At 41.8% G+C, this 24,452-nt stretch overlaps 1 protein-coding gene across 1 annotated transcript in view; it reads left to right on the top strand.

Annotated features, from left to right (window-relative positions):
* cfap91 (cilia and flagella associated protein 91) overlaps window positions 1-24,172 on the top strand; it is a 95,165-nt gene extending 70,993 nt beyond the window's left edge. The window contains exons 12-18 of the mRNA XM_078559968.1: window positions 4,846-4,917; window positions 5,906-6,052; window positions 9,835-10,056; window positions 13,507-13,655; window positions 15,606-15,697; window positions 19,309-19,487; window positions 23,949-24,172. Coding sequence (XP_078416094.1) covers window positions 4,846-4,917; window positions 5,906-6,052; window positions 9,835-10,056; window positions 13,507-13,655; window positions 15,606-15,697; window positions 19,309-19,487 — 861 coding nt within the window. The 3' untranslated portion in view covers window positions 23,949-24,172. The remainder of the gene's footprint in view (window positions 1-4,845; window positions 4,918-5,905; window positions 6,053-9,834; window positions 10,057-13,506; window positions 13,656-15,605; window positions 15,698-19,308; window positions 19,488-23,948) is intronic.
* Window positions 24,173-24,452: the final 280 nt, after the last annotated feature.

Below are 24,452 nucleotides of genomic sequence, written 5' to 3' on the forward strand. Positions count from 1 at the left end.
GTGAAGAAAAATCAAGCCACTTTTTAATGTCACAGCAGTCCTCAGACTGGTTGGGTGTTCACAGTCAGAGTCAGTGACCTCCAGTCCAGGGAGATCAGGAGGACCTGGAGATTAGGAAAAGCAGGAGTGGGGGAACGTTATGACGTGACAGATGATGTGTACCAGGTGGATCAAATCCACGAGGGAAACTTGATCACACGGTCACAACAGTTTTACAATTTGTATTTTATTTCGACATGCGTGCCCTGAATTCATAAGTAATAAGTCCACCAAAACTTCAGAGTTTTATTTAGGGAATACTAAATATTTATTAACAAAAGGAAAGATTTCAAGCACATACATAGGTCTACAAATTACTACTATAATAACTCCTAAAACCCCTAATTAATCTGGCTTCCAGTTACACCCCCGTTAAGGCAACAGTAAAAAATAGATTTTAACAGACCCAGGCACGTCAACACAATACCCTGGACAGAAGAATTCAAGGTGGCTTTTCCCAATTTGGTTTCTGTAGACAGCAGGCTTAATGCACAAATACTGGAGGCTTTTCACTCTTCTGGTAGATCTTACGATGTCTTCCCTGACACACGGTCATTCGCCTTTTATGCATGTTTTTCCCTTTTAATGTAAATCCCATTGTTCCCATATGTCTTTGGAACTTTACCTTTCTCACAATATAAATCTTTTCATGGTGCAAATATTATCAGTAACCTTTGGGAAAAATAAACACACTGCTTAGCCTAGCTTCTCTGGCTAGGTGTAACTTCCTACCATCTCTGAAATTCAAACTACCCTGATTTATCTAAAAATGCAAATTCTCCTCACCTCACATTCTAAAACTTCAGCCATGTTTACGTATTTAGCATTTGAAACCTAGCTTCTTTTGATGAGTCAAAGCCTCTAGACCAGCTGTCTCCAATTCAATTAAATACCACACACACACACATACACACCCACACACACACACAGAAACTATCCAAATGCCACTATTAACCTACTTTTGCAATAAAGCACAATAATATTATGAGAATTATTATACTTCCATGACAGGGAGAGTGATTAGGGTCAGGGCTGGGGAAAGGATGAAGGTTGATCAGGGTAGGGCCCAGAAAGGGAAGGATTGGGAATCAGCGATGGGGGAATCAGGAGCGTTGAGAGCACTCCTGCTCCTCCTGGCTCTGCATTTAGGTAAATTACTTATCTTCTTGATCAGTAGGTGTACAGTAGTGCTGGATTTCTTAAGTGCATCCCACAATGGCACTGATTGCCTCAGAGCAAACCACTGTTGAACCTCAAGCATGTGTCAGGTTCTTTACATTTGCAAATAAATGTGCTGCCAGCATGGATAAAGGTCACCTCTTATTTGCCTTTACCTAATATGGTGGTTAGTGCACTTCTGGCCAGAAGCATGTGTGAACTTCCTGTCTGCTATTTTGGCATGTTGAAAACGCTACCCAAGAAATAGGTACTACGAAGCCCAATTTCTGGATCATTTGTTTTCTCTTGAGTTTAGAAGATTGAGGGGTGATCTAACTGAGATGCTTAAAACATTAAACCAATATATTAAATGCAGAAAAACCATTCCCTTTAGTGGAGGAAGAAAATGAGTCAAAATAAACTTAAAATTAGATATATTCCACCTCTCTGCTGAGCCTTGATCTCCATGTCTTCAACTGGTAATTATTAAGGTGCCCCTTCAATCAGTGCAAAAGTGGAGTAGTCAACCCCTCCCACATGCCCGCAGACCCTTTCCGTGGCGATTTTTTTTTCCAAAAGATATTATTCTACTGCATTATTCCATCGGACTATCAAAATGATGTAGCCATGATTACATTTTGTGACCAGCTTCCAACCGCCTCCTGTTACTGTCCAAGCCCCTTCTCTCCTCCTTGATACTCATCATGTCCAAATTTCCGTTCCTCTGATCACTCTCCTGCCTAGCTCCCCTTTTAACCTTGGAGCCCATCGTCATTGTTGTTGATATTCCTGTCCTCCTCCTGAACTGTTTTCTGTTATGTCCCCTTGCCTCATGTTGACCTCATCTCTCCCAATCTTGAGACCATATGCACCCTGACTTACAAGGACTCCGTCCATGAGACCATCGACTACCCACCTTGACCGTTCCCCATTTACAGGGCTGCAGATACCTCCGCTAACCGTGACAGTGCCATCTGCTGCCCAGTACCAAGCCACCACCCCGCAGGACCCAAAAGTGTGAAGGACTGACCACACCCCAAACACCATGCTATGCACAACCAAAACTGCACAGACAGGTCTTCCCCCTTCCTGCACCGGGACCAAGACATGTGTCCCATGCATAGCCCTGTACAGCCCCAGTGTGATCCAGAGAGCCCAGGACTGCCTTTAATTTCTGCCCCAGACAATGTGGTCAACAGAGCCCAGGACTGCCTTTAATTTCTGCCCCAGACAATGTGGTCCGCACAGACCCAGGACTGCCTTTAATTTCTGCCCCAGACAATGTGATCCACACAGACCCAGGACTGCCTTTAATTTCTGCCCCTGACAATGTGGTCCACACAGACCCAGGACTGCCTTTAATTTCTGCCCCTGACAATGTGGTCAACAGAGCCCAGGACTGCCTTTAATTTCTGCCCCAGACAATGTGGTCCGCACAGACCCAGGACTGCCTTTAATTTCTGCCCCAGGCAATGTGATCCACACAGACCCAGGACTGCCTTTAATTTCTGCCCCTGACAATGTGGTCCACACAGACCCAGGACTGCCTTTAATTTCTGCCCCCGACAGTGTTGTCTGCACAGCCCCAAGGCTGACTCATATTTCTGCCCCCCTCTTCCTTTAAAACCTCCCCTTCCCTACTTTGCTCCAGTCAGTCCCCCTTCCAATTATGCATCTGCTTCCCACCCCTTCCTCCCTTGCCCCAGTCAGCAGCCCCCGTCATGCATCTTCCTTCTATCCATTTTCCCCCCCTTCCTCCAGTCAACAGCCCCCCCACCCCCAGTCAAGTCTCTTCCACCCTTTCCCTCTGGTCCTGCCTGATGCTGAGCAGACTTGGCGCTGGATCGGATCAGTGGTGAGATATGGCAGCAGCACAGTTAAATATAGGTGAATGTTGTGTGTACAAACCTCAAAGTTGCAAGTGAAGTGAAGGTCGCCAGGTGCACGCCACTAATATATGGTTGTGAATCAGACCAGTCTAATTACCACTGGCAGAGCAATTAGATCTGGAGGGAGAACATTAAAAACCCAGCTCGCCAGAATAATGAGTATTCATGATATGGAAATGCATGTAAATGTGGTTCCCAACATGGATTAGCGGGGAAGTTGACCTGCCATTAGTCCGTCATGAAAGTCGTGAGGTAAAGATTCCAACTTACTTTCCTGCTGGCGGTAAACTGACTTTTGCCATCACACCAAATTTTGTATCCCTTCCTGCCATAAGTCCTGCCACTGGTGGGACTGGAAAACTCTGCCCAATGAGTGCTCAATCTGATACAAAGTGCTGAGAGATACTGTCCTGTCCTGGGTCACTGGCAATGTGCTGTTCCAAGCATACAACAAAAAAAATGGACAAATGTTAGAATGCTGGATCCTAGACACAACTTCCATCAGAGCTTGCATTACAAAATACTAACTGTAAATGATGGTTGTGTGATTTTGTGTATGCCTGAATGGGAGTGAGTAGGAAGGAAAGCCAGATATAAGGAGTTATGTTACTATTTTCTTCCTCAGGAGGCCTATGGCTTCACCTTTCACTGCTTCCATCACGTTATTATATGAAAGGATGAGTTTTCCTTCATGTAATGTAAGGTTTATAACTTGTGAGATCTTGTGCAATTCAGGCCTGGTCCCTTGTAGTCTGCTTTTATTTGTTGGAGAAGATAGCACAATCTTCAGAAATTTTAAGTCAAAGGAGAACGACCACAACGAATGTCAGGTGAAAAATCTGCAGTTCATCCAGATCAGTAGGTGATTATACATTATGCATCATGCAGTTAAGTTGCCGGGTAGGGGAAAGATGAAGCTTGCTGTGAGTGATGCCTTGCAATGCCATAGCAACACTGTTGAAGAGAAACAAATTTGCAAGAAATTTTAAAGATACTGAAATTACAACTAGGATTTTCCTTGGGTCCCACTCAGAACGTGGTAGATTTTATTGATTACTCTATGATAAGATGCCTCTGTCAAAGTGGTTATTCAAATTTTAAGTCTCACCCTTTAGGCAACACTACAACACTGGATGCCATGAACATGATGGCATAATGATGGAAAAGATTTTGTACATCATCATCTCATCGTTCACATCCTATTAGAATTTGGTGAATGCAATTGAATCTCAATGGTCACATCGGAGGTGGAGGGAGCTAGAATATTCCTCTTCCCAACTCAAAGAGGTGAAAGGAGGAGGGAGAGGGAAGAATTGAAAAAAATATCTAGTACAGAAATTAATATTCCTAAAGTAGAACAAATTATTCATCTAAACCACTGGATAAAAGCTAAATTAAAATTGGCAGATCTTTTTTTATTGGAATTTTTGTTACAATAAACAGTTTACTATTTAGAGGCAACAACTAAAAAACTTTGACTGCCTTAAATGCATCTCAGTGTATACTTGGTTCCACTGCATTATTCCTCTTTCTGTACTCAATATAGTGTTACAAGTCTGTAGAATTCTGGAAAATATTTAATGATATTATGTTTTAATTAATAAGACTTTAATATCTGATATTAAGTGAAATTATATAAACATTAGGACTATACCCCAAGCTTCCTTCTTAAACCAATGTGCTTCTAAAGAGAGAGATTCGATTTGATGGACAATACCTTTGCTAAGACATATAATATGTTATCATTTCTTTATTTAAGGGAGAAGAGGAAAATTATCTGGCTATCATTTATCTGCAGAAATTAATAAGAGGAAGGACTGTTCAGAATATGGTATGTTTTTATGGAATCGTTATAGATTATGAAATAAATATAGGATTCTCAACATGGGATTGAAATTTATCAACTTGTGCAGCATTGTGTACTTTGGGAGAATTTGAGGAACTGCAACTTATAAACTGTGATAAGAGAGTGGAAGGGCTGTATGTCATGTTATTACCTCCGCCATTGAAGGTGGGCAGAGGTAATGTTTTTGTCTCTGTTAGACTGTTTGTCTATAAACAGTATATCTCAAAAACTAATGTATGGATTTCAGTGAAACTTGGTACATAGATAGGGTAAGGTCCAAGGAAAAACTGTCTAGCTTTTGGTGAAGTTGCAGATCTGGATCCTGGTTTTTTTAAAGGATCCATCTGTTAATATTAGGAAATAGGACAAATTTGTTTTTTCTTTTGGAATATTGTGGGTTGTTTAATTTAGGATGTTATTGATTGTTTTAGAATGTTATGGATTTTCTCAGCTGTTGTGGTACAATTTGTCACAGCTGTCAAAATGTGAGCAGAGTTTTCAGAGCAGGTTGTTGGATATGGATTGGCATTAAGCCTCCTCAGTGAGATGGTAACTCTGAATAAAAACATTTATTTTTTCAGTTTTGTAGTTAGAGCATCAACCAGGCAGAGAAAAGACTCGATGAGGGGTTGCATACTTGTAACAACGTTGAGTTAACAGAGCATAGCGGATGTATGCACTCTACTGAAAGCCCTCTTCACTAGTTACTTGTGCAATAGCAAGTTGATTTATCAGTTCTCACCATTTGATAAAGTTCTGCAATAATAAAACATTGCATAATGGTGGGAAGGGCATACAGCTTTTGCACTTGCTGACAACAACATATCAATGCTGGTAGTTTTGGTGACTGCACAGTCAGGCTATTCCAACCATCCAACTTGAAGTTGACATGGGATAGTTTGGGTAAAATGAAAAGCACTAATGGTAATTGTGGAGCTGTGGGACAACACTAATGCAATCCATAATCTTGTAGATGTTTGAAGGCAAGGAGAAGCGTATAGAGCTGATTCAGGAACTTCGCACCACTCATGCCCTCCAGGAGGACAGACAACTACTGAAGCAAGCAGAAATGCAGGCTATATTGGCTTTGCAACATGAACAACATCTAAAGCAGGAAAAGGTGACCCAACAAGTTTTGTAATATTTAATGGAAATCAGTACTGTTAAGATTTTGTTCTGCTTTCTTTGTTATTTATGATTATGTGACCGGCCAAATAGATAGAAGTAAAGTTCATTTAATCACAGAATTCACAGAATCACAGAATTTTAACGGCATGGATGGAGGCTATTTGGCCCATCGTGTCTGCACCAGCTCCCCAAATGAGCATTATGACCTAGTGCCATTGCCCTGCCTTTTCCCGTGCACATTGTTTCTATTCAAATAATCATCTAATGCCCTCTTGAATGCCTCAATTGAACCTGCCTCCACCATACTTCCAGGCAGTGCATTCCAGACCCAAACCACTCATTGTGTGAAAAAGTTTTTTCTCACGTCACATGTGCTTCATTTGCAAATCACTAAATCTGTGCCCTCTCGTTCTTGATCCTTTTACAGGTGGGAACAGCTTCTCCCTATCTACTCTGTCCAGCCCCATCATGATTTTGAATATCTCTATCAAATCTCCTCTTAACCTTCTTCTCTCCAACGAGAACAGACCCAGCCTCTCCAATCTATCCTCATAGCTAAAGTTTCTCATCCCTAGATCCATTCTTGTAAACCTCTTCTGCAGTCTCTCCAATGTGTTCACACCCTTCCTATAAATAGGCACCCAGAAACTGTACACAATACACAGCTGAGTTCTAAAGAGTGTCTTATATAAATTCAGTATAACCTCCTTGCTTTTGTACTCTATGCCCCTATTAATAAAGCCCAGGATACTATATGCTTTATTAACTGCTCTCTCCACCTGTCCTGCCACCTTCAATGATCTATGCACATATACACCCAGGTCTTTCTGCTCCTGCACCCCCTTCAAAATTTCACCCCTTATTTTATATTGTTTGCCCACATTCTTCCTATCAAAATGCAACACCCCACACTCCTCCACATTGAATGTCATCTGCTACCTATCTGTGCACTCCACCAACTTGTCCATGTCCTCTCGAAGTTCCACACCATCCTCCTTGAAGTTCACAACACACCCAAGCTTCATATCATCCTCAAACTTTGAAATTGTCCCCTGTACACCAAGATCTAGATCATTAATATACATCAGGGAAAGCAAGGGTCCCAATACCAACCCCTGGAAAACTCCACTACAAACCTTCCTCTAGCCTGAAAAATATCCATTGACCATTACTCTGTTTCCTATTTTTTCAGCCAATTTTGTATCCACGTTGCTGCTGTCTATTTTATTCCATGAGCAATAACTTTTCTCACAAGTCTGTTGTGTGGCACTGTATCAAATGCCTTTTGAAAGTCCATGTACAACACATCAACAGCATTACCCTCATCAACCTTTTCTGTTATCTCTTCAAAAAACTCCAGCAAGTTAGTTAAACATGATTTCCCCTTTAGAAATCCATGCTGGCTCTTCCTTATCAACCCATATTTTTCCATGTGACTACTAATTCTATCCCAAATAATTGTTTCTAGAATCTTGCCCACCACTGAAATTAAACTAATTGGTCTGTAATTGCTGGGCTTATCCTTACAACCTTTTTTTGAACAAGGGCGTGATGTTTGCAATTCTCCAGTCCTCTGACACCACCCTTGAGTCTAGGGAAGACTGAAAAATTGTGGCCAGTGCCCCTGCAATTTCTACACTCACTTGCTTCAATATCCTTGGAGGCATCTCATCCAGTCCCGGTGCCATGTCAACTTTAAGTACTGACAGTCTATTCAACACTTCCTCCTTATCAATTTTGAATGCTTCTAGTAACAGAGTTTCCTCGTTTGTCACCATGACCTGGGTAGCATCTACCTCATTGGTAAAGACGGATGCAAAATATTTATTTAATACCTCAGCCATGGCCCGTTCGTCCATGTGTAAATTCCCTTTTAGGTCCCTAATAGGGCCTACTCCTCCTTTTACCACCCTCTTACTATTTGTTTGCCTACAGAAGACTTTGGGATTCCCCTTTATGTTGGCTGCCAGTCTTTTCTCATAATCCCTCTTCACTTCTCTGATATGCTTTTTCACCTCCCCCCTGAACCTTCTGTATTCCTCTTGCTTCTCAATTGTATCTTCTACTTGCCATAAGCACATTTTTTCTTCTTTATCTTAATTTCAATCTCCTTTTTCATCCAGGGAGCTCTGGACTTGTTTTCCCTTTCGATGGAATATATCTTGATTGTGCCCGAACCAATTCTTTTTTGAAAGTAGCCCATTGTTCAGCCCATTGCTACAGTCTTTCCTGTCAATCTTTCTATCTGGACCAGCTCAGTTCTTGCCCCATCGAAGTCGGCTCTTGTCCAGTGAATTCTTACTCTGGATTGCCTATCATCCTTTTCTATCATCCTAAAACGTATAATACAATGATCACCGTCTCCTAAATGCTCCCGCACTGACATTTGATCTACTTGACCTACCTCATTTCCAAGAACCAAGTGTGTCTTTTCTTGTTGGATTGGACAAATACTGTTGTAGAAAATTCTCCTGAACACAATCTAGGACTTTTGCCCCTGTCTGCCCTTTACACAATCATTGTCCCAGTCTACACGTGGGTAATTAAAGTCATCCATTATAACTACTCTATAATGCTTGCATCTCACTGTAATTTCCCTGCAGATTTGTTCTTCCACGTCCTTCTCACTATTTGGCGGTCTGTAGACTACACCGAGCAATGTAATTGCACCCTTTTTGTTCCTTAGCTCCAGCCAAATTGATTATGTCCTTGAACCCTCTGGGACATCCTCTTTCTCCAGCACTGCAATGCTCTACTTAACCAATATCACCACCCCTCCTCCTTTCCTTCCTTTCCTATCTTTTCTGAACACCTTGTACCCGGGAATATTTAACACCCAGTTTTGCTCTTCCTTAAGCCAGGTCTCTATTATCACCACAACATCATATTTCCACATGGCAATCTGCACCTTTAACTCCCCAATATTATTTACTATACTCTTATGCATTCACATACATGCATAGTAATCTTGATTTAGATTTTGTTACTTTCTCCCTTAGCCAACTTTAACTATTAACTTACTATTCTCTACACTAGTGCTATCTGTCCCTCCCAGTATCTTGTGTACCCTGGTATTCCTCCTTAATATTTTCTCTTGGTTCCCACACTTTTGCCAAGTTAAGTTATGAATGGCCTATTGCTTTATACTGTGCATATTTTTATAAAGCCTGTTAAGAAGATTGGCAATAATAAAGAGCTCCACATTCTGTTAAATATTTTTCTAAAAGCTGACAATTCTTTTTGTGGCCTGCAGTGGCCCCTTTAAAGCTGCTGGTTAGACCAGAGAGCTGGTTTTCCTGAATGCAGTCAGTCTGGTGCCAAATTGGTAAAGGAGATATCAAATAGTGTTTTATTTGTGAATGTAAAATGCCTTACACCTTATTCAAGTGTGGACTCTGGATTCCTATTGTGATGCCTAAACCAATATGGTGGGTGGCACACCAATTTAGAATGCATGTGTGCACACCACACACAATGTTGGAGGCTTTGGTGCCAATTTTATATCTGTAAAATGGATGCCTAATCATTGAATTTCTAGGCCATTCTGTTTCAGGTGCTTCTAATATACATTATGAAATAAAGCTGTAGGCAGATATAACACTTCAGAACATTCTGCAATTTAAAATTAACATTTAAACAAGAGAAAAAGAGTAAAATGCAGAATAAGTTAAATTTCTGTTAGACTAGATTATTAACCTTTGCTAATGATTGGTTTTACAGCAGACAGTTATAAACTTATTACAGTTAGTATGAATCCTTTTTTTCTTGCTATAGCATTCTACAATGGAAGATTATCTCTCACACATTGAAGGTCGTGTACTCGCAGACATGTTTGACTTCCTGAATAAGGAGCTGCTGCGGCTGCAAGAGGAACGACGCATCCATGCAATTGTTATGTTGGCCGAGCGTCGCCGTCGCATCAGAGAGGCAGAAGAAAGTGGCTTACGTCAAGTAGAGGAGAGACGTAGAAGGGAAGAGGATGAAATTTTCAAAGAGGTCAGATACTTGCAATATAAAATTACATTACAGTAAAGTCCTGCCTTTCTCAGGGGTTACATTCCCACGAAACCTCGCAAACGGTGAAATCACGAATGACGAACGTGCTTTTCAATCGAAGTCAATTAGATAGAGTCCAGCAATGTGAGGGCAGTATTGGTTTGTGCAGTTACTCTATAGCAAATTGTGGTATAGTACCTCTATACAACAGTGGGGGAGCCTCTGAGCAATACAAGACATGTATTGCAAATTTTAAAAAGAGACGATCCTCATTTAAGAAAAACATGAATCACCTCAAAACTGGCAGACAAAATTGGTGAATATTTCAGAATTGAACAGAGCCATTATTGCAGTTCTGGACCGAGAGATTCGTACATTTCCACGTTAATCTCTCCGTTCAGACTGTACTTCAGCTGCAACCATTCCAGGCACCGCTTCTCACCCCTGTCGGAAGGTGTGTAAAAAAAGACAATTAAATGTCCATGGTCAAGACTAATGTAAGGAATCCACTTTCAGAGTCTTCGACATCATTTCTCTGTTAAAACATATCAAGGTCTCTGCTCCATCATGGCTGCTGTCTCTTTGAGGAAAGAGGAGAGAGGGAAAAGAAAACGCAGATAAGCGAACATTGCTCATGTGATGGGCAATGCGGTGTACAAAGTACAAAGCATGGGTAAACAAATACGCGAACAAGGAAGTCACAAAAGGCGGGATTTTATGGTCCAACAAAATAAGTATTCATTTAATAATTATTTATTAATCATAAATTAATATTATTGATTAATTATGTATGTTGTCTACACGCTTAAAGATTACCTGTCAAGCCAGAAAGACACTGAATTGAAAGAATAAATATGCATTTATATAGTACCTTTCATGACTTTGAGATATCCCAAAGTGCTTTACAGCCAATGAAGTACTTTTGAAGTGTAGTTTCCAGTTGTAATGTATGAAATGTTGCAGCCTTTGTGTGCACAGCAAGATCCCTCAAATAGCAATGTGCTAATGGCCAAGTAACCTGTTTACTGATAGTGATTGAGGGATATATTATTGGCCAGGACACTGAGAAGAACATTTCTCCTCATCTTTCAATAACTACTTGGCATCTTTTATGTCCACCTCAGGTCAGTAAACAGAGCTTCAGTTCAACATTTTATCCCCTAAGCAGCATTTCCCTCAGTATTGCAGTGAAGTGTCAATCTAGACTTTGTCCTCTTTTGGATTGGGAAGTTGAAACTACATTCTTGAACTGCTGTGGTCGACTTGGTATAGGTATCCCCACAGTGCTGTTAGGGAAGGAGTTCCAGCCTTTTGGCCGAGTGACTATGAGGAGTGGCGATATATTTTCAAGTCAGGATGATGTGTGGCTTGGAGGGGAACTTGCAGGTGGCCTTTTGTTCATATTTGGACCAAGACTGCGTGATGTCTAGATACTAGTGGCTCTGGTGGGACCCAAACTGAGCTACGGTGAGCAAATTATTGCTGTGTGAGTGCTTGATTCCATCTCTTTACAGATGATTGAGAGTAGATTAATGGGGCAGTAATTGGGTAGATTAAGTTTGTTCTGCCTTTTGTGGACAGGAGATACCTGGGCAATTTCCACTGGTGGATAGATGCCAGTGTTGTACCTGTACTGGAAGAAGCTTGGCTAAGGGTGCATTAAGTTCTGAAATACAAGTCTACAATACTGCAGCCAAGATGTTGTCAGGGCCAATAGCCTTTGCTTTATTCAATCCAACAGCCATCTCTTGACATCATGTGGAGTGAATCAAATTGGCTGAAGATTAGCATCTGTGATAGTGGGGAATCTCAGGAGGAGGCTGAGATTGATCATCTATTCAGAACTTTTGGTTTAAGATGGATGCAACTGTTTCTGCCTTGTCTTTTGCACTGACCTGCTGGGCTCCCCCATTTTTCAGAATAGGGATGTTGTTGCAGCCGCCTCCTCCAGCTAATATTTTAGTTGGCATTAGCACTAGTTGTAACTGGATTGCCAGACTGCAGATCTTTGATTTAACCTGTTGGTTGTGGGATTTCTTACCCCCGTCTATTGCATGCTGCTTCTGCTGTTTAGCATGCATTGCTAGTCCTGTGTTGTAGCTTCACCGGGCTGAGACTTCATTTTTAGGTATGCCTGATGCTGGTCTGGTCATACTGTTCTACACTGCTCATCGAAATAGGGTTGGTCCCCTGGTTTGATGTTAAAAATGAGTGAGGAAAATGCCAGGCCATGAGATTACAGATTGGTGTTGAATACAATTCTGCTGTTGCTGATGGCCCACAGCTCTTTAAGGATGCCCAGTTTTGAGTTGCTAGATCTGTTCTGAGCCAATCATATTTAGCATGGTGGTAGTGCTCCACAACATGATGGAAAGTGTTCTCAGTGTAAAGACAGGACTTCACCTCCACAACGACATTGTGGTGGTAACTCCAACCAATTCTGTCATGAACAGCTGCATCTGTGGCAGGTAGATCAGTGAGGGCAAAGGTCAAGTAGGTTTAACCCATGTGTTGTTGGTTCACACACCACCCAACACACAGGCCTAGTCTGGCAGATGTGTCCTTCAAGACTCAGCCACCTTGGTCAGTAATGGTACTACTGAGCCACTCTTGGTGATGCACATTGAAGTATCCTAGCCAGAGTACATTCTGTGAACTCTACACTCAGTGCTTCTTCCATTTGATGTTCAACACGGAGGAGTACTAATTCATCAGCTGAGGCAGGGTGGTAGGTGGAAATCAGCAGTAGGTTTCCTTATCTGTGTTTGACCTTGTGTTTGCCATGAAATTTTATTGGTCTTCACTGACCCAGAGGCACTGCAACCACAGCCCCCATACCTGCTCCTGACTTGGTTTGGACAGGTGACCAAATCCTCTGGCCTCCTTGTATGGATGCACTAACTCAGCACAACACCACCAAAAAAAAAATGCAGTACTGTCACAAGCTTTACAATAGCGGAAGCAAGTTAAAAACTCCTCACCTGAAAGTTGAATTGCTGGCTCTTTAATTAGCAATAATGGGTGGGAGGGTGGGGTCCCTTGTGCAGTTGAACGCTCATTCAGCTGTAAGTAATTGGCACAGGCATTTTCTGAATTTGCATAGTCCAAATTTCAAAACTGTCTGTCAGATCAGTTGGAATGGCTGACTAATGTCACAATCAGAGCGCTCCTGATGCTCTCAGCATATACATGCTAGCACCCTTCCCAGCATAGGGTGCCACGCCAGAAGCACTGTTCATGCCATTTGCTGACCTCAAGGCTTCCACAGCCTATGCACCAGTGGTGCTACAGAGCCCAACTTCCTGGCCTAGAGGTTTGCTGTCAACCTTCCAGGTCAAAGAAGTTGGGTGATGGTGAGAATCCCTTAAGGAAATTGTTAATGTAACCATTTATTCACTCTCTTCCCCCAAGCTATGTCAAGTGATTTTCTATTATCCTTGTCTGGTGCAGGTTGTTAAAGTACACCAGACCACAGTGGACTCTTATTTGGAGGACATCTTGTTGAAGTCTGTGCAAGATACAGCAGAGGATCAAGCACGCCAAGAGATCTGTAAAATGGCTGATGAAATCAATGATATTGCCTATGAAATTGAACAGCAGTATGTAGCTTTTAATTACTTGTTTTGTGTATTTAAATTTGGTCAGCTGTGAATTTTATTATCATGATCAAAAGACAAAATCAAAAGTTGAATCAGAATAATATTTGCCTTTTTGTGGCATTTTCTACCCGAATTCCGTCTTTAAAGATATGTGTCTTTGAAATCTCTCTATTACTCTTTCTTTTACAAATTCTATCATTTAGGATATAGTTTGCGTTCTTTTCTTCAAATTAACCTCCTTTCTCTGCATTGAATTGCATCTGCTCAATCCTATCTATACCCATCTGCAATCACCTATATTCTTCCTGACATTTTGCCATGCCTTCTAATTTGGTATCATTATAAGATTTCAATATCATTTCTCTTGTATCTATATCCAAAACATTTATATGAATGAAAAACAAGAGATACCAGCACAATCCCAAGGTGCACCATTACTCAGATTCTGCTAGTCTGAAAAAGAATATTTATTTCTAATCTTTGCTTTCTGTCCTTTCACAACCTCTTTATCCATGCAGTTACGTGAGAAACGTATTATGGTAAATCCGACACAAGCTCATTTCACCTTCTGCAGCACTGCATTGTGTTACCAGGCCCTAGGAATAGAAAACTAATATAGACTGCAGAGGCATCAAGTATATTGACATTCAGCTTCTGCAAAGCAACACGCATGCAGGCAGTGGCACTCTGAATCATGGGGAAGCCTGCAAACCACAAGACTTTGCAAATATTCCAGCTCCAGCTTGGAAGGAGCCCAACACATAAAAGTTGATAAAAGATACAGTCACCTTCACAGCCACTGGCAATGCGGTCCTCACCCTGCTCTGAGGCTGTAGTTGTGGCTGCAGCAGTGAAATTCCAGTGATAATGTCCTTCGTGGAATGCAGATATCTGACACACTATCCCTTCCTGAGGTTCAAGTTGAGGAATTTCTCCCTGAACACTCTGGGTGGCTATGGCCACCTGCTGAGCACTGTTCTTCCCCCCTCCCCCCACTCCCCACCCCTCCATCCCTCTCTTCTAGCAATTTTCCCCTGCTCTGAATAATTTCATCTCATTCTCCCAGTCATGCTGTATTTCAAAGGAAATGTCTACTACTGCACCCATGTCAGGGAACAACTGGTTTGTGCAGAAGCCTTGATGTCAAAACAAAGTTTGTTAGCATGTGCCACACCACTTTTTTTAGACTTTAGCAACATTAAACAATTATGAAAACCACGTAACTTTTCTACAATTGTAGCATCTGCCAGTAGAAATTAATCAGCGACTAACCTAAAAATAGTTTATGAACCTTAAATCGTGCTGGTGGGATTTCGGGAGGTCTTGTGGTACAGTGGTAGTGTCCCTACCTCTGGGCCAGAAGCTTCAAGTTCAATTCCCACTTCAGGACTTGATGGCCATGAAAGATGTGTCACAATGTGGCCAAAATAGTTGATTCTCAATCCGTAAATCCTTCCAATATGCCTATGGCAGGAGGTAAGAGCAGGAGTGTTTCCTGGTCAGCCATCTGCAGAAAGCAACGACAAGCCACTGCAGGACTTTGCCAAGCTTTGCCATGGAACAATCACAGAAGTCAATGGTCACCAAAGCCCTTTCAAGGCATGGTACCTGAAAAGAGGAGGAGGGGGAGGGGGGGGTGCATTCCTTCCTGCTCCTGAACAGTCATTCAGCTGTGCATGATTAAGACTGCACATTGGCTAGTATGTTAAGCTCCAAAATGGTAGCGTGGTATCAAATCAGCGTTACACACCAATTGAAATCACAGATTTGCTTACTCTAAATACTTTCAGGCGGATGCTCACTGTATGCAGCTTATCGCCCTAACCAGTATGGCATCTGGCATGACTCACATCACTTATAGTGCTCAAAACCCAGCACGAGAAATCTGAATTTTGCTGCTGCAGTTATTTATTCTGCTAAAAAATAATTCAATCTTCATTTTCTCATTAGCCGGACCCATTTACAATCGGAAGAGATTGTTTCAGAATTGGTCCACAGCTTCCTAATTCCAGAAGTGCACAAAATAATAATGAGGGACAGAGGTAAGAAATATTCAAGTGTGTGAATAGAGAATGAGAAACATTAACCCTGATATTAACTGGGAGGATGGGAGGAACAGAGGTGTACAGTTGGCAACCCTCATGTCCTCCTTTTTTTTCTTTCATGTGATGCAGGCATCTTTGGCAAGACCAGCATTTGTTGCCCATCCCTAATTGCCATTGTGAAGGCGGTGGTGAGCCGCCTTCTTGAACCACTACAGTCCATGTGGTGTAGGTACACACACAATTAGGAAAGGAGTTCCAGGAATTTGACTCAGTGACAGTGAAGGAATAGCAATGTAGTTCCAAGTCAGGATGGTGTGTGGCTTGGAGGGGAACTTGCAGGTGGTGGTATTCCCATGTGTCTGCTCCCCTTGCCCTTCTAGGTGGTAGAGATCATGTGCTTGGCAGGTGCTATTAAAGGAGCATAGGGGAGTTGCTGCAGTGCAGCTTGTATATGGTACACTGCAACTACCAAGCATTGGTGGTGCAGGGAGTGAATTCCCAGCCTCTGACCTGCTCTTGTAGCCACAGTATTTGTATAGATTGTCTAGTTAAGGTTTTGGTCAGTGATGCTGGAACAGCTTGGCTAGGGGCACAACTAGTTGTGAGGAGGCTGAGATGGAACATCCACTCTTCAGTAAAGTAATGGAAGGGGTCATCAATGGTGCTATCAGGTGGCACTTGCTTAGCAATAACCTGCTCACTGACACCCAGTTTGGGTTCCGCCAGGGCCACTCAGCTCCTGACCACATTACAGCCTTGGCTCAAACATAGACAAAAGAGCTGAACTTCCGAGGTGAGGAGAGAGTGACTACCCTTGACATCAAGGCAGCATTTGACAGAGTGTGGCATCAAGGAGCCCTAGCAAAACTGGAGTCAGTGAGAATGAGGGGGAAAACTCCTCGCTGGTTGGAGTCATACCTAGCACAAAGGAAGATGGTTGTGGTTGTTGGAGTTCAGTCATCTCAGCTCCAAGACATCACTGCACGAGCTGCTCAGGGTAGTGTCCTTGGCCTAACCATATTCAGCTGCTTCAATCATGACCTTCCTTCCATCACAAGGTCAGAAGTGGGGATGTTCGCTGATGATTGCACAATGTTCAACACCATTCGCAACTCCTCAGATACTGAAGCAGTCCATGTCAAAATGTAGCAAGAGCTGGATAATATTCAGGCTTGGGCTGACAAGTGGCAAGTAACCTTCGCACCCCACACAAGTGTCAGGCAATGACCATCTCCAACAAGAGAATATCCAACCATCGCCCCTTGATGTTCAATAGCATTACCATCACTGAATCCCCACTATCAACATCCTCAGGGTTACCATTGACCAGAAACTGAACTGGTCTAGCCATATAATACTTTGTGGCTACAAGAGCAGGCCAGAGGCTAGGAATCTTGCAACGAGTAACTCGCCTCCTGACTCCTAAAGCCTGTCCACCATCTACAAGGCACAAGTCAGGAGTGTGATGGAATACTCTCCACTTGCCTGAATGAGTGCAGCTCCCACAACACTCAAGAAGCTTGGCACCATCCAGGACAAAGCAACCCACTTGATTAGCACCACATCCACAAACATTCACTCTCTTCACCACCATCGCACAGTAGCAGCAGTGTGTACCATCTACAAGATGCACTGCAGGAATTCACCAAGGCTCCTTCGACAGCACCTTCCAAACCCACGAGCATTACCATCTGGAAGGACAAGGGCAGCAGGTAGATGGGAACACCACCACCTGGACATCCCTCCAAGTCATTCACCATCCTGACTTGGAACTATATCGCTGTTCTTCACTGTCACTGGGTCAAAATTCTGGAACTCCCTTCCTAACAGCACTGTGGGTGTACCTACACCACATGGACTGCAGCGGTTCAAGAAGGCAGCTCACCACCACCTTCTCAAGGGCAACTAGGGATGGGCTATAAATGCTGGCCCAGCCAGCGAAGCCCACATCCCGCGAATGAATAAAAACAAAACATCTGGCTGAAGATGATTGCAAATGCTTCAGCCTTGTCTTTTGCACTAATGTGCTGGACTCCTCCATCATTGAGGATGAGAATATTTGTGGAGTCTCCTCATCCTGTTGTTTAATTATCCACCACCATTCAACTGGATTTGGCAGGACTGCAGAAATTTGGTGTGATTCATTGCTGTGGGATCGCTTAGCTCTTTGTGTTGCTGCTTCTGCTGTTTGGCACACAAGTAGTCCTGTTTTGTAGCTTCACCAGGTTGACCCCTCATTTTTAGTTATATCTGATGCTGCTCAAGGAATGCTCTCTTGCACTCTTCATTGAATCAGGGTTGATTCCTTGGCTTGATGGTAATGGTAGAGTGAGGAATATGCCAAACCCTAAGGTTACAGATTGTGATTGAATACAATTCGGCTGTTGCTGACGGTCCACAGCTCCTCATGGTTGATAAGTTTTGAACTGCTAGATCTGTTCTGAATCTATCCCACTTAGCATGGTGGTAATGCCTCACAACACAACGGAGGGTATGCCCAGTGTAAAGATGGGGTGTGGGGATGCCAGAGGAACAACAACGTGGGCTGGGAAGATCACAGGCCAGAGGGACATTGATGAGTGAGTTGGGAGAGATTGTGGTTCAAGTGGGGTATGAATACAAGAACTGGGAATGATTGGAGATCAGTGGGCCCATCAGCGGGAGCACTTTAAGAAATTAGGGGAGATTGTGAGAAAGTTGTGGGAGGCCAGGAGAGGGCTTGATGGGGTCTGGGGACAGGAGGAAACTGGATGAGAGGTGGGGTCTGACCTCTGCAGAGATAACAGGTGGACTGAAAGGAAGCATTCCTGATCCTCCTAGTCCACAAGCAGTGCTAGGAAAGTACTTAACTGTTCCATGCAGCAATCCCCACCTCCCTTTACATTTCAGATTTTTCCTGAGATTTTTTACATTTTTACTTCTCACCCAACACACATCCACCCATTTAAAAAAAATCCCCCAGTTATATTTGGATTTATTAACAAAACTAGTTTTTGAATATGATGAACCAAATATGAAGGCAGGGGGTAAGTTGAGGTCTAAGAATCCCACATTGTTCTTTTGCGAGTTGGACCATTCTGTGAGGCCACATGTGCCCTGTTTTCTTTATTTTGCTGTAATTTGCAAACTGATATCATTCCTCAACTTCTCACTGCATCTATGCTAGCAGACCCAATAAAATCAGTGAGAAATGATGTAAAATGAAACACTAGGAGAGGTTTGTTTAATTCTCACTATTATATATAAGTGTCCATGTCTTTAAGGTGGCTTTAAGGGGTGATCAATGTGGACAAAAGCAGTTGCTTTCTTTGTGAAGGGTAAGTATTGATAAATGCCATCAGAAGTGGACGTTTTTCTCAATGCGCTAAACTAAAACATTGGCCAGGATTTTACGGCCCCGCCGCAGCATGTCTCCCCCGACGGATGTGGCGCGCCATTTAAATCTCCATTCAGTTTGGTGGGATTGTAATATCCCGAGCGGGAGGGGCCTTAAAATCCTGGCCATAATCTTTAGGAAGGGTTTTGTAATTTTATAAACACCTCTAATTTTGCTTTAGAATTTCATGAGACATGTGCCAAGAATCATTTTTCTTCTTTTCTTTCGACAGTAAAACAATTCCAAAGTAGGCATCTCCTTGTTGCCCACCGCATCATTCATAATGAGGCTGAACGTATCATGACAGATGCAGCTCCATCTGTATCAGCATCCAGCAGTGCTGCAGCTGATGTTATGAATCAGGCACTGAATGAGGTTGAGAAAGAGATGAAGACGACGTATGGATCATAAGTGAGGAACAAGAAAGTTTTAAATTGGCACCTGAGATTAGGAAAAGGGAGTGGAGAGTAATTTTCAATTGCATCACTTGGGTGGCATGTGCTGAGTAGAACACATACTTATAGAACTTGTCCCATTTTTACAAAAGCTAAATACTGTAGATGCTGGAAATCTGAAATAAAGACAGAAAATGCTGAAAGTATTCTGCAGGTCAGGCAGCATTTGAAGAGAAACAAGGGCCCAGGGTTTTTGCTCCCGAGGCAGGTAGCACGAGTCAGGAAATTCCCCGGCTTGCAGGTCCCATCTTGGGAGAAACACCCCCAAATGGTGCAATCTTCATTCCAGGATTGGAAGTTGAGGTGGGGTGGAGGATGGTGGTGATGGGGTGGTTGCAGGATACAGGCCTGCCACCCCATATGCAGATTGAAGGCAACCACACAGGCAGCCAAGTGCCAAGGCGGGCTGTTTAAAAGGCCGGCCTCAGTTCTCTGGTACTTTCTCCCAGTTGTTTCATTGGATTTTAAGCCCTCTAGCCCTCACCCCTCATACCCCAACACCCTCCCACCCACTCCGCATGCCACCTCCATGCCCATTCCAACTTGATGCCAACATATGCCCCCACCCACCCCATGGACCCTTATAGCTCCCGTGCCAACTCACCCATTATCCACCATGGGCAGACCTCAGGAGCCGTGTTGCGATGAAATAAATAAAGGTCTAAATATCTATTATAGCTATGACTATATTAAAACATATAGTTTTAAAACGTATAGATTCATTGAAGCCTGTTCAAAACTTTTAAATCTCCTCAAGTGCTTAAGCCCTATAAAAACAAACTTCTATTCATAACCCCATATCATAAACGACTAATCCTTTAATAAGCTTTTTTTGATCTATCAAACTGTGAACTTAGGACGCCCCGCTGAGATAATTATAGCTTATGGAAAGCAGCCAAGCATTCATAATGATAGCCCTTGGAGAAATGTCAACAAACAGCTATTGTAACTGCTAGAACAAAGTTTCTTTGACACTCACTGACACAGACGTCCTTTTTTTTAATTTTTAAAGGGGTGGGGATTTAAATAGCTTCACATCATGACAGTTCTACAGACCTCATCTTCCCTTCAAGAGCATTTAATTCTACTCTAAAAATTTGTGACTCCCACACCATGGTTTAAGAACCTTACTACAGTGAAAATGGGGTATTTTTGAACTCAGTGTTGAGTTCAAATGACCCTGCTGTGTTCAGGTTTCCCTCATGTGTGAATCATGCCCAACCCCTTTCCCCTACTGGTAAAAATATGATCTGTCGTAAATGGCAGAGGGACTTCCACATGTAGGTTCTGGCTGCCATTTTTATAGGTCTGCAGACTCTCCAGAACTCCATGAAAATCTGGGCCAGAGATAATGTTTCAGGTCGATGACCATTTGTAACAGGTTTCAAGCAAGACTAGAGGAGGAAGAGAGTCAGGGGTCGGAGTGGGGAGGGGGCAACATAGGGCCACCCTATCTGTGATAGGGTGGAGGCCAGTGTACCTCTAATAGGCCCATGTTTACTTTCTCTAATCTCTTCATGAGATTAAGTGACATGCACAATTTTCCAATCTAAAGAAACAGTTCCTGAATCAAGAGAACTTTGTAAGATTTATAGTTAGGGCATCTGTAATGTTCTCATCTACTTCCTTTATAACCCTGGGATGGAAACCATTTGGTCCTGGGGGTTTGTCACTCTTTAGTGCCTTTATTTTCTTCACTACTGTTATTTTGCTTGTGTTAATTTTGATGAGTCCCTGATCCTGATTCAATATTGGTTTCCTTGGGTTGTCTGGCATGCTGACTTCTTCCTCTGCTAAAAGTGCTGATGCAAAGTAATTATTCAGCTTGACAATATCAATATGATCAGTTTTTAAGAGGCCCACATTACTCCTGACCCTTCTCTTCCTGTAATGTAAATCATTTTTGTGTTGATTTTGATATCCCTCGCAAATTTCCGTGAACAGTGTTTCCGACCTCCTTTCCTCTCCAAAATCCTTGAACGTATTATCACCTCCCAAATCTGTTCCCAACTTTCTCAGCATTCCATGTTTAAATCTCTCCAGTCAGGTTTCCATCCATGCTACAGTACCAAAATGACTTTTACCAAAGTCACAAATAACATCCTATGTGACTGTGACAAAGGCAAACTATTCCCCCATGTCCTTCTCGATCTGTTTGCAAACTTTGACACAGATGATCACTCCATCCTCCTCCATTGAAGTCCGCCTCACCTAACTCTAGAATATTCATAGCTGTTTCAAGTTTCTCCCTTCCAAAGCATTACATTGAACTTGATCATATTATGATTGTTATTACATAAATGTTCACGTATCAATTGGTGTTGACTAAATCTGGCTCAGTATTCATTATTAAATCTAATATGGCATGCCCCATTGTTGGCTCTAGGACATATTGCTGCAGGTAACTATCACAGACATACTCAGTGAATTCTGATGTGTCAGACTGCTTCTCCCGATGTGTATGAAAAAGTCCCCCATTAAAATTACTCTGCCTTTTCTCCAGTCTCTACACATTACCTCACCCCTGGTAATGTTCTTGTAAATTTCCTCCGCACCATCATCCACGCCCCTCCCTCCCAAGCCCTTGACATCCTTCCTAAAGTATGGTGCCAAGAATTGAAAACAATAGTCCATCTGAAGCATAAATAGTCTTAAAGATTTTGCATAATTTCCTTCCTTTCTACTCTTTGCCTCTATTAATAAGGCCCAGGATTCTATATATTTCAACTTGTCCTGCTGCCTTCAAACAGTTATGTACATACACCCCAGGTCTCCCTACTCCTGTAAACCATTTAAAATTATAACATTTAGTTCATATTGCCCCTCATCATTTTTCCTACCAAAATGTATCACTTCATATTTCTCAGCATTAATTTTCATCTGCAATGTGCCCATTTCACTAGTTTGTCTATGTCCCCCTGAATTCTGTTACCATCTTCCTCATTGTTTACTACGTTTCTGAGTTTTATGTCATCTGCAAATTTTGAAATTATCCCCTGTATTCCCAAGTCTAAGTTCTTAATGTGCATCAAAAATAGCAATAGTTTTAATGTCAACCCCTGGGGAATGCCACTGTATATATACTTGCCTCCAGTCTGAAAAGCAACCATTTTCCTCTACTCTCTGCCTCTGTCCCTTAGCTACTTTCATAGCCACACTGTTACTGTCTTTCTAATCCCATGGGCTTTAATTCTGCTAACAAATCAATTACATGATACTTTGTCAAATGCCCTTTGAAAGCCCATATACACAAAATCAACCACACTATCCTCATCAAAACTCTCCTTCATTATTTTTTCCAAAGAACTCAATCAAGTTAGTCAACCACAATTTGCTTTTAACAAATCAGTACTGACTTTCATTTATTGTTTCATACTTTTCCAAATGCCAATTAATTTTATCCCATATTATTGTCTGTTAAAATTTCCCCACCACTGATGTTAGGCTGACTGACCTGTAGTTACTGGATTATCCCTCTGCTCCTTTTTAAACACAGGAGCTACATTTGCAATCCTCCTGTCCTGTGACACCATCTCCACATTGAAAGAAGCTTGGGATGGTGTCAAGGGATCTTTTACATCCACCTTAGAGGGCAGGTAGGCCCTTGGTTTAATATCTCATTTGAATGGCAGCATCTCCGACAGTATAGCACTTCCTAAGTACTGCCACATAGGTGTTCAAGGTAAAGCCCCATCACACCACTGTAATTGGGATCAACTATAAGACAAAGAAATCAAAAGAAAAGACCAGGGGAAGAAACTGCAGGCAAGAATTGAAAATTAATTCTCCAGTTCAAAAGGCATAAGTAGACTCTTGGAAGGAAATGGTTGTCTAGGAATATGAAGTAACTAATATTCATTGCTTTAGATGATAAACATTTTCATGTGTTTATTATCTTATTAATGTTGCATAGATAGCTATATTTTCAGCTGGGTTAGAAGTAAAAATGACAACTGGAACCACTTTGAAAATAAATTCAACCAGGTACTTGATAGAAATTACAGCCTCTCGGATGGTTACTTTTGAATGGATTTCTATACAGATGTATTTTAAGTGAACCAGAGTGATTAATTTGCTTGTTTGAGAAAATATGAGAAGTTACAGATAGATTGTTATACAATGTGTGATACACAGAGTTATTACACATAACAAATACTTGAAATGATGGATTCCAGTAATTCTAATAAGCCAGTTATGGTGTTATTTGATCTTTTAAATTAGACTAACAGTCTCATAACTCCTGATTAAAAAAAAGCACAGAGCCTCAATTGATTTTAAAGGAAACCATCATAAAAAACTCAGTTATAAACATGATATCTGTATATTATGAATTCTACATACTTGCAGCTGAGTTTAATAATCCAGTTGCTGTTTGAGCATTTTTAAATGTTATTGAAACCATGTTCTTTTCTTTCAGATATTTACTGCGATTATTTCATCCACTACTCTGAATATTTAAGAAAGAAAGAAATCGGGTTAAAATGAGAAGTAACTTTAATGTAGAGTTTATTTTGTTCTTTTTAACATGCACTTTATCCATGAGCTCTTTCACTAACTAGTAATCCTTAAAATAATTAAATAGACATAAATTTGTAATAGTACACTAACAATTTGAACAAAAAATAAAATGTTTAACTAGCATTGTTGTGTACTCATTAGATGAGGGGCAACATAGAAAATATCACTCAGACCATCTGTTTTCACCTCCGTAACATCACCCAACTTCACTCTGTCTCAGCTGATCTGTTGCTGCAAGCCTTGTTTATGTCTTTGTTACCTGACTTGATTATTCCAATGCACCTCTGGTAGATCTCACATTCTACTCACCATAAAATTAAGGCTATCCAAAACTCTGTTGCCTGCGTCTTAACTCACACCAAGTCCTTTCACTTATCACCCCTGTACGCCCTGACCTCTATAG

This window comes from Cetorhinus maximus, chromosome 16 (genome assembly GCF_964194155.1).
Source record: "Cetorhinus maximus chromosome 16, sCetMax3.hap1.1, whole genome shotgun sequence".
Taxonomy (NCBI): domain Eukaryota; kingdom Metazoa; phylum Chordata; class Chondrichthyes; order Lamniformes; family Cetorhinidae; genus Cetorhinus; species Cetorhinus maximus.